The following is a 13,994-nucleotide window of genomic DNA, read 5'->3' as shown; positions in this document are numbered from 1 at the left end:
CAAATCTTCACTTTTTCCAAATTTTTTTTTTGTTATGTAACTCTGAATAATGCTTCTCTAAATTGTTATCAAAATTACAAAACCAGCTGCTCCAGCTTGGATGAAAAAATACATTATTCTCAAAAAAAATTTCAAAATAAAAATTTTGCCTAGTTTAAACTGACTGTACTGAAAAAAAAATGTACTACGCGAGTGTGGCAAGTGACGTCATAATTTGGCGCATTTAGTAAGGATTCCAAAATGGTATAACACTTGGTAAATTTTTGCTGTAATTGTCGACAATTTTTGTTTTTTTGGAAATAGTCCCGTTTTTAACTTTATTTACCTTGGTTAAAAATTCTTATTCTAATGTGCCCAAAATTCACACCATGTCACCATGACAGTAATTAGTAGTTGACATACTGTGACAAAAGTCACCCGTGCGCGCGCGCCTTTACTACCTGCTCTGCCTGCACTTGTACTTGGTAACAGGGATAATAAGGATATGAAGTTTCGGTTATGGATACGGTTACGGATATTCGAATAATATTATACCGGTTTCGGTTACGGTCACGGATATGAAATCATTTCAGATTATCCGAAAGTCTCGGATAATTTCGGTTACGGAATTATTAGAATTTCAAAAATGTAGGTATAATACAAATAGCAAGATGCTGCGTGAGCGTGACCCACATAGCTACTTTATGTACCAACTAAGACGACACCTATGTATGATAAAGGTAAAACAGGCTGGCATATTAGATGGTGCCAGCGAATGCCAGACAAGTTGGTAACAAATATTAAGATTTAAGGTACAATTCCAAGACGGGCCGCAGACCGCAAACTGCAACCGCAAACTGCAAAACTATGAAATCGGCAGCGCGGCATTGCAGCTGCGGCGTGTATACTGCAAATTTCATAGAGTTTTGCAGTTTGGCCTTTATCCGAAACTATCCGTAACTTTTGAATCAGTTTCGGTTACGGTTATGGACATTTTTTTATTTCGGATATCCGATAGTTTCGGTTACGGTTACGGATATCCATAACATCCCTGCTTGGTAAGATGCCCCTCTCCGTCCCGCTCATACCTTTTAAAATGGCTTCTCCACCTCACTTAAGCCAGAAACTTAAATTTTGGGCACATTAGAATAATATTTTTTACCAAGGTAGATAAAGTTAAAAACGGGATTATTTCCAATAAACAAAAATTGTCGACAGTTACAGCAAGATTTTACAAAGTGTTATACCATTTTGGAATCCTTACTAAATGCGCCAAATTATGACGTCACTTGCCACACTCGCGTAGTACAATTTTTTTTCAGTACAGTCAGTTTAAACTAGGCAAAATTTTTATTTTGATATTTTTTTTTGGGAATAATGTATTTTTTTCATCCAAGTTGGAGCAGCTGGTTTTGTAATTTTGATAACAATTTAGAGAAGCATTATTCAGGGTTACATAACAGAAAAAAAATTTGGAAAAAGTGAAGATTTGTGGCAACACGAGTAAAAGGACCGTCACCTGGAGTAGAATTTTTTGATTTTTTTTAAATGCCTATTATTTTTAAAATATGCCACATAGATTTTTTTTTATATTTTTCTGATAACCAGCACAACTTGCCTCAACACCCAGTTCCGGCTTGACGTTACATTACGGGACACCCTGTATATGTAAAGGCAAAGATTGATGTGCTGGCGACCGTCCATAGGGCTCTCGCCCACGGCGACTTACGAAACGCGCGACAGCATCGCTACTTACGCGCGTTAGTCGCATTTGCAACGCACTACAGAAGTCATTCCAACGCGCGTTAGTCGCATTTGCAACGCACTACAGAAGTGATGCCAACGCGCTACAACTAACGCGCTACAGAAGCGGAACTGCATCGCTACAAAAAAGTCACCGTGGGCGAGGGCCCTTATTATGTTCAATCACAAAGTTTCAACTGCCTTACCTTACGTCGGCTTATTGCTTCAGAACAATACAAAAATATTAATATAATAAATGTTTTAAATATGCCAATTTCTTTTTTATTTTCTCCATTATTCTTACGTTAATCTCGACATTATAGTTTTTTAAATATTTTAATTTTTATAATTATAAAATACTGTCCAAATATTATGCTTTTTCAAACTCTTTTTAGCACTTCAAAATCACATCCTATAATATTTATTGCCAAATCTAATAATTGACTTACAGCTAATTCTTTAAATCTAAAAGCATACGAAAATATTAATATTTTTTAATCTTAAGCTCTAATTTTTCAGTCAAAATTACTTCAACTCTTGCACACGTTTTTTAAATGTTATAAAAATACAAAACTTCTAAAATCAATGCACAGGTTTTTCCATGCAGTGGTGAAATTAATCAGATTCCTTAAACATCAAGTTCTTTTTCCAATGAAATAGAAATAGTGACTATTAATCAATTCCAAAAATGTTAGAATCGTTTTAAAAACTACTTTATTAATTATTTCACTGTACTATTGGTTCAGGGAAAAATATATTTATTTTTAATTATCTCTTATTTATTACCATACAGACAAAGTCGTCGTAAAATAAGACAATAAACCATACTAACTAAATCACGTAGACACTGACAAAAATTAGTAAAACTTGACTTATTCCATTGAGATCATTATTTACAAAGAATTTAAAAAGCCACTGTAACATAACAAAATTAATTTTAATGAATCCCTTGAGACGTGTAAAAGAGATTTTTAAAAGCTTACTTGAAAAATAAATGACTTTTATTACTTTCTATGACTTGTTCTTGATTTCATAACCATTTACGAAAAAATATATCTGTAGTAACTTTTTTTGGTATGTTACAGTGGCTAAAACTTAAAAAAATATTCACGTTCTTATACCAGTTCTTATAAATTATTATGTCAACTGGCACATTTTCTCAATAATAAGTAGATCTAACTTAAACACAAAATAAGTGTCGAATAAAACAAGTGTTTACTGACCTTTTTTGTATAATGCCGGTACTGGCCGTTATGATTATGTATAAAATAAAACGTAATGTTGAGTTAATACTTTTTCGCTTGAGAGCAGAGAATGAAGAATCATTTAAAAGTGGATATAGTCTAGAATCATTATCAAGATAGTGAAGTAAGTGGTCTATAAAGGTTAATCTCATTGTCATTTTAAAATTTAGGCCTGTCCAGAACAAGCAGTATTTAAAAACGGGTGTTACTTTTATTCCAATAAGTGCATGTCTTTCGGGCGACAAATATTTATCAGAAATATCAATTATGATGATGTATTAGAACATTATGTTATGGCATCAACTTTGATTTGCACACGTAAGTACTGGCGACTGGCCACTCGCGATGAAATAGTTACTTTTTTTTTCAATTTTTTAATCAATTCTAAATTGAATCGGATATTTCCTTTCTTACTAGAAAGTAAATGTTAAATCTGGCATTCGTTTTTTTAAACATCTTTGAATCGAATCACGATTGAAATAAAGTAGTAAAAAAATATTACTTGCATTATCATCTTAACTCTTGGCTTAGCCAAAACCTGTTGCAAACGTGTAAATGTACCTCAAAAAATCCATATAAAAGGTACAGATAAGTAGTAAATATCATAAAAAACCTCAATTCTTCTCACTCACAGCGGTCTCGTTCATGCCCACTTGTCCCAGCAGCTGGGCCACGCTGGGCTCGTGTAGCGTAAGGACCGCGTGGGCTTCCACCATGACCACGAGCGAGTTGCGTGCTTCTTCGTGCGCGACGCCGTGCGCGCGAGTCGCGTGCGCGTACCACGCGCCCGTAGATGGCAGCACTGCTACGCACCATTTGCAGGATAGTCTGTAGATAAAGAAAGAAATAAATAGGCGGCGTTCTTGAATAACACTGCCAGTATTCATTGCACGAGTCTGTGGTAAAAAGAAAAAATAAAAAAAGTTAATTATAGAGGCATTTTATCATCATCATCATATTATATTTATTGGGGCTAGCTGGCGTTGTGTGAAAAGTGTCCAAAGATATAAGATATATAAAGATATCATTTCAGCCATACATAGGATGTCCACTGCTGAACATAGGCCTCCCCCAATGCTTTCCATGTTGATCGATTGGTAGCGGCATGCGTCCAGCTCTTCCCTGCTACCTTTACGATGTCGTTTTATCACTGTCAGCATACAATATTTTTCTATTGGAAATACTCCAGAATCAGAAATTATTATCAAGATGCAGTTCACTGCTAGGTTCTGCTAATGCGAAAAAGGATAATCCCATGTTGTTTTCTACTAGGATGTGGTCTATAATAAGTACACATATGCTGAAAAGAGGTCTCCAAACGAGAACCACAATTTTAATTGACTTCTGAAGGTCTTTTACAGGTTAATTCCGCGCCTGTCGACCTTGTGTTTGCTCGACCTTGTGTTTCCTCTGCCACATGAGTTTATTCGTATTAGTTTTATTCCCATAATATTTCAACAATAACAGTTTATGTAAAAAATCTTTACAAAAACGGTTTAATAGAAGTGTTTATGTACTAACCTATTTGTTAAATGCCTGGACTTCACATGTCTTCGCCTATAGCCCCAGCTGTTGTAGATGCGTGGACAAAACGGACACGGGAACGAGGGGTTAGCATAGCATGTATTATTCTTATCTGAAAACAACCATAAATCATTATTACTATTATATTAATTTTAAAAAATTACTTGAATAGTAGTGATCAATTTGTACCTTTGCAGATATGCGCATCATTAGACACAGAATTCAAATTTTCAGTTGTGATGCTCAGAGATTCTACGATAGTCCCACTTTGTAAAACCGTTTCAACTTCTTTGTCAATTTCAATGGATTCCTTGTCTTCATCGATTATATCAAGGCCAGTTTTATCATTTGCAACGTTCAGACAAGGTTGAGTGCTACTGACTTCGTTGATCCACTTCTTTACGCTATTATCAATGGAACCGGTACACGGTGATTTACCGGTCAAACTTTCTGGACTTATGGAGTATTTCTTTTCTGTATCCTCTAGTAATGCAATGTCTGTGTCGTTTGTGTTTTCGCCTGAATAATCTGTCAATGGCGAATCTATGGGCTCCACTTTAGGGACTATAACCTGAAATTTAAGGGAAATTGTTTTAATTTATGACCAATGTGAACATGTCAGTTATATCATACTAATATTATAAATGCGAAAGTTTGGATGTCTGGATGTTTGTTACTCTTTCCAGGGTGGATAAAAATCATGATTTTTGGTTTTGATTTTTTTTTGATTCAAAAAACCAAAAAAATCAAAATCAATTTGATTTTTTTGGTTTTTATTAGGTTCTTTGATCATTTCTTTAGTTTTTCTTACGGAATACATTTTTATTTACGTAGAATTGATGTATGGAGCAGGCAACACCGCCAAAAAAAATTAATTATGTGGTTATCTGAAAAATCGCAAATGTGATTGTATGGAAAAATTAAATTTTTCAGATTCTCCATACAAAACGACAATTTCATACATTAACACCTAATATTAACATTGTTTTCGAACATTACAGTTGATTAATATTAACTCCCAGCCTTTCATTAATTCCATTTTCGGTCATTGATTTAAATCAATGATTTTTATTAAAAAAATCATGTAATAAAAATCACGATTTAAATCATGATTTAAATCAACTTGATTTAAATCATGCAACCCTGCTAAATAGGTACTGTGCAGTATTTAACTGCCTAAATAATAATAAAAACACAGAATGTCCTTTTTTAAGCTACCTCAAGACACTGAGAGGTAAATGTGCATCCCTGGTGCGCAGGGTCCGGAGTAGTGGCAACAGCATCCTGACCATGATTGCGAGCAGGTTGGATTGTGTGTACGTGAGGCATTGCTGTGACACAGCCTATGGAGTGAAGCGGGGATGACTCATGTATGCATAACCTCACACTTGTGGATTTGGAATTGAAATGAGTATAATTTATTATAATACTTATTTCAATTCTAAATCTAAATCTAAATTCAATTTTACATCTGTTTCAACTCAACTAACATAGTTTTTAAGTGCAATTGTTATTAACAAACCGAGTCCTAGTAACTTGAATAAAGAATGATTTATTTATTTATTTATTTAAATAAGTAGTTAATATTATTCATGATAATTCATGCTAAATCATGTATTTCCTCCGCCATTTTCCGCAGTTTGGCACCTCACGTCACATCATTTTACCGAAGTCAGCCCTATAGCTTCGGCGCAGTGCCGATCACTGACGTTTGTCAACAAAATGGTGCTTGACTCTTGAGACAGGCTAAATTACACCATATTGTTAATAACATTGAGCATAAATTTTTTTAAATACCTTCGCGAAGTAAAACTTCTGTACGTAGTACTTATTATTATTCTGTGCTCTTTCACGCAAACACTACTTAAGGATTTTGATGAAACTACAGTATTATTGTGTATAGCCCCTAATAACATAACAGGCTATAATTTATAACGCGGCAAAAGCTAGTTACTAATAATAAATTAAAATTAAGGAATTTATGACTGCATATTATTGAGATTTGTATCCTTATAAAACAATACAGATAAGACTTATTATTATTACTTGTCCATACTTACATAGCTTTTGGCCGGGTCTACAACGCTGACGCTAGAATTGACCACTGTTTCAGGCTTGGGCGGACTAGTAAGCTTCTTGCATTTGTTCGTATTATTGTTGTCTTCATGCTCACTCTTCTTCCGTTTCTTTGTTTGAGTTGTAGTTGTTTTCTGAAAAGCATTATGTCATCGCCTATTACTTTGTAATAGAGTGCTTTGGATCTTGAAAAGGTTCACTTCAATTCATTGAAGATCTATTTTATGTAGCCTTAAAAAGCCACAAACAAAAAAATAGACACTATTACGAGATTCAGTGAACTTTTAATCTTACTCTACTCTATAACTTAAGACCAGTTTAATCATAATACATAAATGCTGAATCATTGAAAATAAAAAGCTGCATTTTACCTCATCTTCCTTGCCAGCATCATAGCCCCGGGACAAGCCACAGATCCTCAATGTTTCTGCTGTTTTCAAAAGCACTGGCAGGAATTCCTCAGTCACGTTGACCTCCCCGTTGTACATAAACGTCAACAGTGTTTTCAGAGAGGCCGTGTTGATGTCATGAAGTACTATAATTGGATCTTTGTGGGGGTTTTGCTGCAAAAAATGAGTGGGCGTTACGAACATATCTGACGCCGTATTAAAACTTTTATAGCTTTATTTAATATATTTAAGGGATACTCACTTGAAATATACTCCTAAAAACAATACTATTTGCAGATAATATCACTTTATGAGCCTTAAAACTCTGTCCATCCGATACTAACGTTACATCGGACAAGCCTTCGTCTTTATACAACTCTTTCACGTTTAACAATATGTTATTTTGATACCCGTTCCATTTTAAACTTATTTCTTGATTTGCCATAGTTATTTGTTATAAAAACATACAGGATAATTGACAAAAAGCAAATAAAAATGAAAAACACTTCTTCTTCTTCTTCTTCTTTTTTTATGGCAACGGCTTGGTTTTGAGAACCATGATTTCGCCAATGTCACGTAAACAGTTTTGACAAAGTAACAGGGTTTACAAAAAACACAAAATCGAAGACGCGAAATTGGTTTGACAGTTTGAGTTTGACAAGCAACCAATAACTTTTTTTTAGTGAACTGGTTTTGCATTTTTTGAGCCAATTCGAAAATATTTTTATAAGATAAAAAGTTATTTAATTTTATAACATATTAAATTACGATCTTTTTTTTTGAGTGTTTAACTATACATAGTTATTTTCTGTTATTTTTGTGAATAATATTATTAGATCTGATTAGTTAGCTCCATCTATTGGATTAAATATTATTTAAATGCTCTTGTTGATTCAACGTTGGTACATCAACATTTTTCTACATTGCGATAGATGGCGCAAACAATACATTATAAATAAACGACCCACTCCGCCAGACTAGAGGTCGCGGGTTCGATCCCTGGACAATACATGAACATTTTTTCTATAAAATGATTGATTAGGTGTTGAAATGAGGCTATATTTCCAATAAGCGTAAAAAAATCCCCATATTGGGCGGTGACTTTGGTTTCCAGGGCCACGCAGGTAAGCAGTAAGTAGGATTCGAACCCACAACAGCCAACTGGGCGAGTACAAAAATCCAAAAATGATTGTGCTGTCATCTTTTTGGCCACAGTCATTTGGTATCACGAACTAGGTATTTGACCCTACTGTACCTTGCCATCATCTAGCAAAGCAATCGGCCGTCAAATAAATCCGATAGATAAACTTCTGTAAAACTATAACATAATCTATTATCTATCACACTGAAGAAGGTCTCTCTTATCTTCAAATAGGCTAGCTCTTACAAAACTATTGTTCCCGTGCTCAGTCATTAGCCCATCCATGCAAGGAGTTGCTGGCTCTTCAATATCAGGCAAAATGTTCTCCGCATCACAAATACAGCTTATCTCAGTCTTGAGTCTGATAACCTTCATAAACGCAGACTTGAGATCGACTGATAGCAGCTTGCTTGAAGATGCACATTTGGACACCGTGAGTAATATTGTGTAACTTCAATGTAACGGAACTAGGTACAATTTATGTAAAAATACCTTCAAGTACTTTCAAGTATATCGTCAATAGGTGGACCGACGATCTGGTGAGGGTCGCGGGAGGTGCCTAGATGCGAGCGGCGCAGGATCGGTCTTTGTGGAAATCCTTTTGGGAGGCCTTTGTCCAGCAGTGGACGTCTTTCGGACACGAAAACGAACGAACGATATCGTCAATAATAAATGTATAAGGTACCTGTGGTATTACTGGTATTACCTACTATTTCATGTTTTCAACGAAACTATTTTATCAAATATTGGGGGCAAATGAAATAAATACAGGGTGGTAACACTAGTTCACCACCAAATAATTAACATCCATTTCACTCTCCCATCTAGTTCTCCATCGTAAGAAAGTATGGTTATCACTGCGAGATCCACCGCGTCTACACGGAAGACGAATACGTTCTGGAGATGCACCGGATCCCGTATGACAAGGACTGCGCCAACCCTGGTGACCCTCGGCCGGTGGTGTTCCTGATGCACGGACTGCTATCTTCTTCAGCAGAGTGGATCATCATGGGTCCCGGGAAAGGTTTAGGTGAGATTTTTCAAAAAAACATATTTCATTCATTTTGTAGTGCAGTTCTATTTCTTTTCAAAAATAAAGGAATGTTTTCTTTGAGTAACATTTTCTATCTATAGTATTAAGAGTACTTTCCCTCCAGGTGGCATTACAAAATTCCACTCTGTATAGATTGTGATTAGGTACCTAGTTGCTCTGTATGTAGATAAGAGCTATTGATAAAATTAAATAATACTTAGGTTCAGGTAAGCTTGTAGATTTTGTAGATTTGAAACTGTTCGAAATGGCGTAGGTATGTACCTACGTATTTCTTTCTTACTGAATTAATTTTATATGGTAGAGTTCAAATTGCCGGCCACTATCGACTCCCGTATGAGGGAAAAAGTCCCACATTTTTTATCTGTAATAATATTGCGCTACCACATTCATCCAACGATATTGACTTACCCCCTTACTAATAAAAAGTTATACAGTTGTTGAACACTGGTTTAACATTTCTATACAACGTCACTTTAAAACACTGTTCAACGAGCGTATAAGTTTTATTATTAAGGGGGTTAGTATCAGCGTATTATGTTTTGATTTGTGTGTTTTTCTATTAAACGGGGTTATTTTCAGCATACATTCTGTCCGAAGCCGGCTACGACGTATGGATGGGCAACGTCAGAGGAAACACGTATTCCCGAAGCCACATGACCCTGAATCCCTCTTCGTCCTCCTTCTGGAAGTATAGCTGGCACGAGATCGGTTACTACGATCTGCCAGCTATGATCGATTACGTCATAGAAGAGACTGGAGTTCCTAAAATCCATTACGTTGGATTCTCTCAAGGAACGACCACTTTTTGGGTGATGGCGTCAACGCGACCAGAGTATAACGATAAGATTCTCACCATGCAAGCGCTGGCGCCGGTGGCTTACCTAAACAACGCCAAGAGCCCACTCGTAAAGGCCATCGCACCGTTCACCAACTCGTTAGAAGTAAGTTATCTTTTGATTAGACAATCGTAATCGCTGTCAATGGACATGGATTAGCTTGAGGTCAAATCGTGTGTAAATAAACAGTAGCTGTTATTGAAACTGTAAACCATATAGTAATATTAACTAACAATGGTAACTAGGAAAATTGTTGTTTCCTCTACATTGTTGGTATTTGATAAAATTATTGCAGTCCAAAAATAGTCAATGCGTCAATAACTTACCTATTATCGCATCCTCAATGTCATACAATCAAATTAAATTCACTTTACTTATTGTTTCAGCGTCTATTCAAAATTTTGGGAACCAATGAAATTTTACCAAATGGAAAAGTCAACGAATTGGCAGGACAGTCCATTTGCTTGGAAGAAGCAATTACTCAAGTTCTTTGCACCAACCTTTTGTTCCTTATTTGCGGATATAATGAAGAACAATTGAATTCTGTGAGTTATAAAACGATTTTATTTCATAATCATCTATCCTACACAGTTCTAGTCTGTCTCTCTTCTAATAAAGTAACTCATCTTCAAAATTCTATTTTATCTTGATTAATTACATTATCCTTCACTGGTTGAGTTTTGTTGACGGTCAATTTCTGAGAGGAGTTGGGATTAGTCCCATACATCTAACTTAGCAATCTCACGCGAAATGTTTGGAAACTTGGTGTTAGAGCCAAAACTGATGGCAAAAACAATAAACAAATAGCATTTATTAGCAATACTTATTTTCTACACTTTAGAGAAAAAACCTATAAAGAATTTATCAATGTTCCAGACAATGGTCCCACTGATCGTCGGGCACACGCCTGCCGGCGCGTCAACCAGACAGATTGTCCACTTCGGCCAACTCTACAACTCCAAGAAGTTCGTCCAGTTTGACCACGGCCTAATAACCAACAAAATCAAATACGGTACTTTCAAACCACCCGCGTACAACTTAGACGCCATTCGAGCACCCGTATTCCTACACTACTCCGACAACGACTGGCTGGCAGCACCAGAGGATGTTGACAGACTGTCAAAAGAAATAAAAACTGTCATCGGGAAATACAGGGTACCACTGGCCAAATTCAACCACATCGATTTTGTATTCGCGATCGACGCAAAGAAGCTGATATACGACCGTTTGATGAACATCATGGAAAAGTTCAACTAATAAAAGATCTTTGTTTAATTATAAATATGTAATCAACACTTTATGACAATACAAAACATTATTTACTCTTGTTTGTTCTTTTCAATAACTAAGCTCCAGTATTAACCTGCAATGATCAAAAGGAAAAGTTGGCATTAAATGTGTAGGTATTGAACCCTGAGGACAAAGTGCACAATAAAATCGCAAACCAGTCGAAAAATGGTCGAAAGGCCTTTCCTTTGTATGGAGTTTTGACGGATTCGATTTTGGATTCGATCAAAAAGTGTAACTTGTCTAGGGAAGCTGATCAATTTGCGTTTGAAGAACAAAGTGATTACTAACTTACAAAATTCGACTCAGAACTACCGGACTCTGAGCATATCGTAGAGCAAGATGGAGCTGATCTGCTGTTGTGTAGCCTCATGAAACTAGCGTCGATATCGGACTGCCTGGTGCTTTGCTTTTTGCTCTTCACAATCATGATTTCTCGTCTCACAATTTCCCCAAAAGTATTTTGGACTGAAAACATTTCATAAGGTCATTGAATTATAAATTATTGGATAGCAACCAACATTGCATACTACCTGTACTAAATAAGTATGTTTACCTTTAGTGAGAAGATCGATTGGGTTTTCTTTTTTACTGCATGGAGCGTCCAATTGTTCATCACTTAGAGTTGGTTCATTTGTTTTGTGAAGTACTTGTAGTAGAGATACATGCCTAAAACTCTGCAATATAAATATGTACAGTCATTTTACATCGTATTTACAATATTCTACTATCATCATCATTATTTCAGCTATAGGACGTCCACTGCTGAACATAGGCCTCCTGACCTCCCCCAATGACATTCTACTATGTAAGTATGTAATTAAAAAGAAAAAAAAACATACATACAGCGGAACATAGAACCTCCTCCTTTTTTGAAGTCGGTTAATAAACAATAATTACCTCATTCCTGCAATTTTTCATAGTAATAATCATTTCAGAGTCCGTATTTTTTACGGAGCTCCCTCTTCTGTTTTCCTCGATACAGCATTCATAAGGTTTTGGAACTAATGCTGATTTATCAAAGTTAGGTGATTCGGGAATAGGAGACTGCACCACAGTCTTCCACGAACAAGTCTTGTAAAAGTTCTGCAACTCTATTTTGAGAGAATTGTTCTCTCTTTTCAATTTGTCTATTTCTGACTCTTGACAGTTGCACCTTTGTTGTAATAATTCGATATTATTTTTAAAAGTTTTGAGGTCTTCGGACTCTATGTTGCATGTTTCGCACGCCTCGTCTACCATCCTTACTCGGATAGACGTGCATTTATGAATTTTACGAATAATCTTATCAGCATTTCGATTCATACTGATGTTGGATCTCCCATTGTGATCTGTTGTTCTGGTTCTTTGAGATAACAAAGAACTTGTGGGGCTTTTCACTTTATTCACTTTTAGAGAAACCGTTGGCTCTTTTATATCTAATTTGTTGCAAGGCCTTGGGATGCGTGTTGTTGTTTCTTTCCTTAGACAAGTCGACTTCCAAGGGCATTCTGATTTATTTAAACTGGATCCTCTGCTCAACAAAGGAGTTACATTTTTGACAAAAAGTGCTTGTTGGACCAATTCCTTTTCCCAAAGTTTGGCAACTGACTTCACACTGGCAGTGCGACTATCTTGAACATTCTCAAATTCTTCAGTCTTTGAAAGGTTGATACCGAAAATTCTTTCAACTATTATTTTCCAAAACATTTTAATACTTCTCAAAACATCGAGGCACTTGTCACAAGGCCAATGACTGGTTTCAAAATCTTCCTGCAAAAACATAAGTATTTGGATTATAGGTACTACAATGTTACCTTTAAATTTTACTTAGTTATAATTATAGTCCTATTAAACTTACTTCAGCAAAATATTTATCGAAATTTGGGTCATCCTTGAGGCATTCTTTTATCGCATGGCAAGAAGTACAAATACTTTCAAGCAACACTTTGGACTTACAGTCTGGATGGCATCTGGGAGTAGTCTGTAATAAATGCTCAAAATTATCTTCTCTCTTTATTAAACGAATATACATTAATTAAGATTATTAAGCAATTTAATCAAGCATCAGCGTTTTCGGCTTGTAATACAGAGATGGCAGATACCTAAATTTTTTCAACTTGCTTACTATATGCTATACTATACCTATAAAGGTATACTAGGAAAACTCACAGAAAAGCTCCTTTATACATATACCTACATGATCTTTGCTTTACCATCTTCACCACTCTAACAAATTAATTAAGTAAAATGTAAGTGATCTAACCCTCGCGCGACTTCGGCACGTCATTGTCCTCAAAAATCTAGCTAACGTGCAAACAGGCAAAACACAAATGGGCATATCGCGCTTTATCCATTCCTTCAGGTAGCGGTCACGCGCCCTCTCGTCGTGACTCCATGCCCTCACGTCGCTGCAAGACTCATAAGACTTGATTTTACCCTCGTTCCTTGATGCAAGCCGAAGGTGAGTAGGGATGTTAGAGCCTAACAAATTCATTGAATCAGCGCCGATTCAAAGATATTTTTCGACTTTTCGTCCATTTGGTTTTGTGATGTGACGCTAAATTTTGAAAACCAAAATCTGAGTGATGTTTGTAGAGAAATGACATTAGAAACAGATCATAGAGCAAAACGAAAAGGATCCTGAAAAGGAGACTGACTCCTTTCAGAGATTTTCTAAGTTGAGAAAAACCTTTTTGGTTCACGTACTGGTAGAATCGTCACAAAAAAAACTTCATTTGA

The 13,994-nt window shown here is 35.9% G+C and overlaps 3 protein-coding genes across 4 annotated transcripts; 1 reads left to right on the top strand and 2 right to left on the bottom strand.

Moving 5' to 3' along the window:
* Positions 1-3,462: 3,462 nt before the first annotated feature.
* Positions 3,463-7,455, bottom strand: LOC135088014 (zinc finger protein 131-like). Its single transcript, XM_063982897.1, has 6 exons — positions 7,218-7,455; positions 6,938-7,129; positions 6,551-6,700; positions 4,680-5,061; positions 4,488-4,602; positions 3,463-3,794 (listed from the first exon to the last, which is right to left on the bottom strand). The coding sequence occupies exons 1-6, from the start codon at positions 7,398-7,400 to the stop codon at positions 3,581-3,583; spliced, it is 1,236 nt and encodes a 411-aa protein (XP_063838967.1). The 5' UTR covers positions 7,401-7,455; the 3' UTR covers positions 3,463-3,580.
* An 899-nt stretch (positions 7,456-8,354) lies between these two features.
* On the top strand, positions 8,355-11,314 carry LOC135088354 (lipase 3-like). Its single transcript, XM_063983205.1, has 5 exons — positions 8,355-8,529; positions 8,925-9,126; positions 9,730-10,091; positions 10,373-10,531; positions 10,863-11,314. Exons 1-5 carry the CDS (start codon positions 8,380-8,382, stop codon positions 11,241-11,243), a joined length of 1,254 nt encoding a protein of 417 aa, XP_063839275.1. The 5' UTR covers positions 8,355-8,379; the 3' UTR covers positions 11,244-11,314.
* On the bottom strand, positions 11,260-13,834 carry LOC135088353 (uncharacterized). 2 transcript variants are annotated; one of them, XM_063983203.1, is made up of 6 exons: positions 13,519-13,834; positions 13,114-13,236; positions 12,174-13,025; positions 11,830-11,950; positions 11,569-11,741; positions 11,260-11,349 (listed from the first exon to the last, which is right to left on the bottom strand). In XM_063983203.1, the coding sequence occupies exons 1-6, from the start codon at positions 13,747-13,749 to the stop codon at positions 11,332-11,334; spliced, it is 1,518 nt and encodes a 505-aa protein (XP_063839273.1). In that variant the 5' UTR covers positions 13,750-13,834; the 3' UTR covers positions 11,260-11,331. The 2 variants fall into 2 exon arrangements, with proteins under 2 accessions (XP_063839273.1, XP_063839274.1); XM_063983204.1 differs by having other exon boundaries at positions 11,263-11,349; positions 11,565-11,741.
* Between the last annotated feature and the right edge of the window lie 160 nt (positions 13,835-13,994).

Source organism: Ostrinia nubilalis, chromosome 3 (assembly GCF_963855985.1).
Source record: "Ostrinia nubilalis chromosome 3, ilOstNubi1.1, whole genome shotgun sequence".
Taxonomy (NCBI): Eukaryota; Metazoa; Arthropoda; class Insecta; order Lepidoptera; family Crambidae; genus Ostrinia; species Ostrinia nubilalis.
Note: the sequence above shows the minus strand (reverse complement) of the source record. Positions and strands in the feature narration are given on the sequence as shown.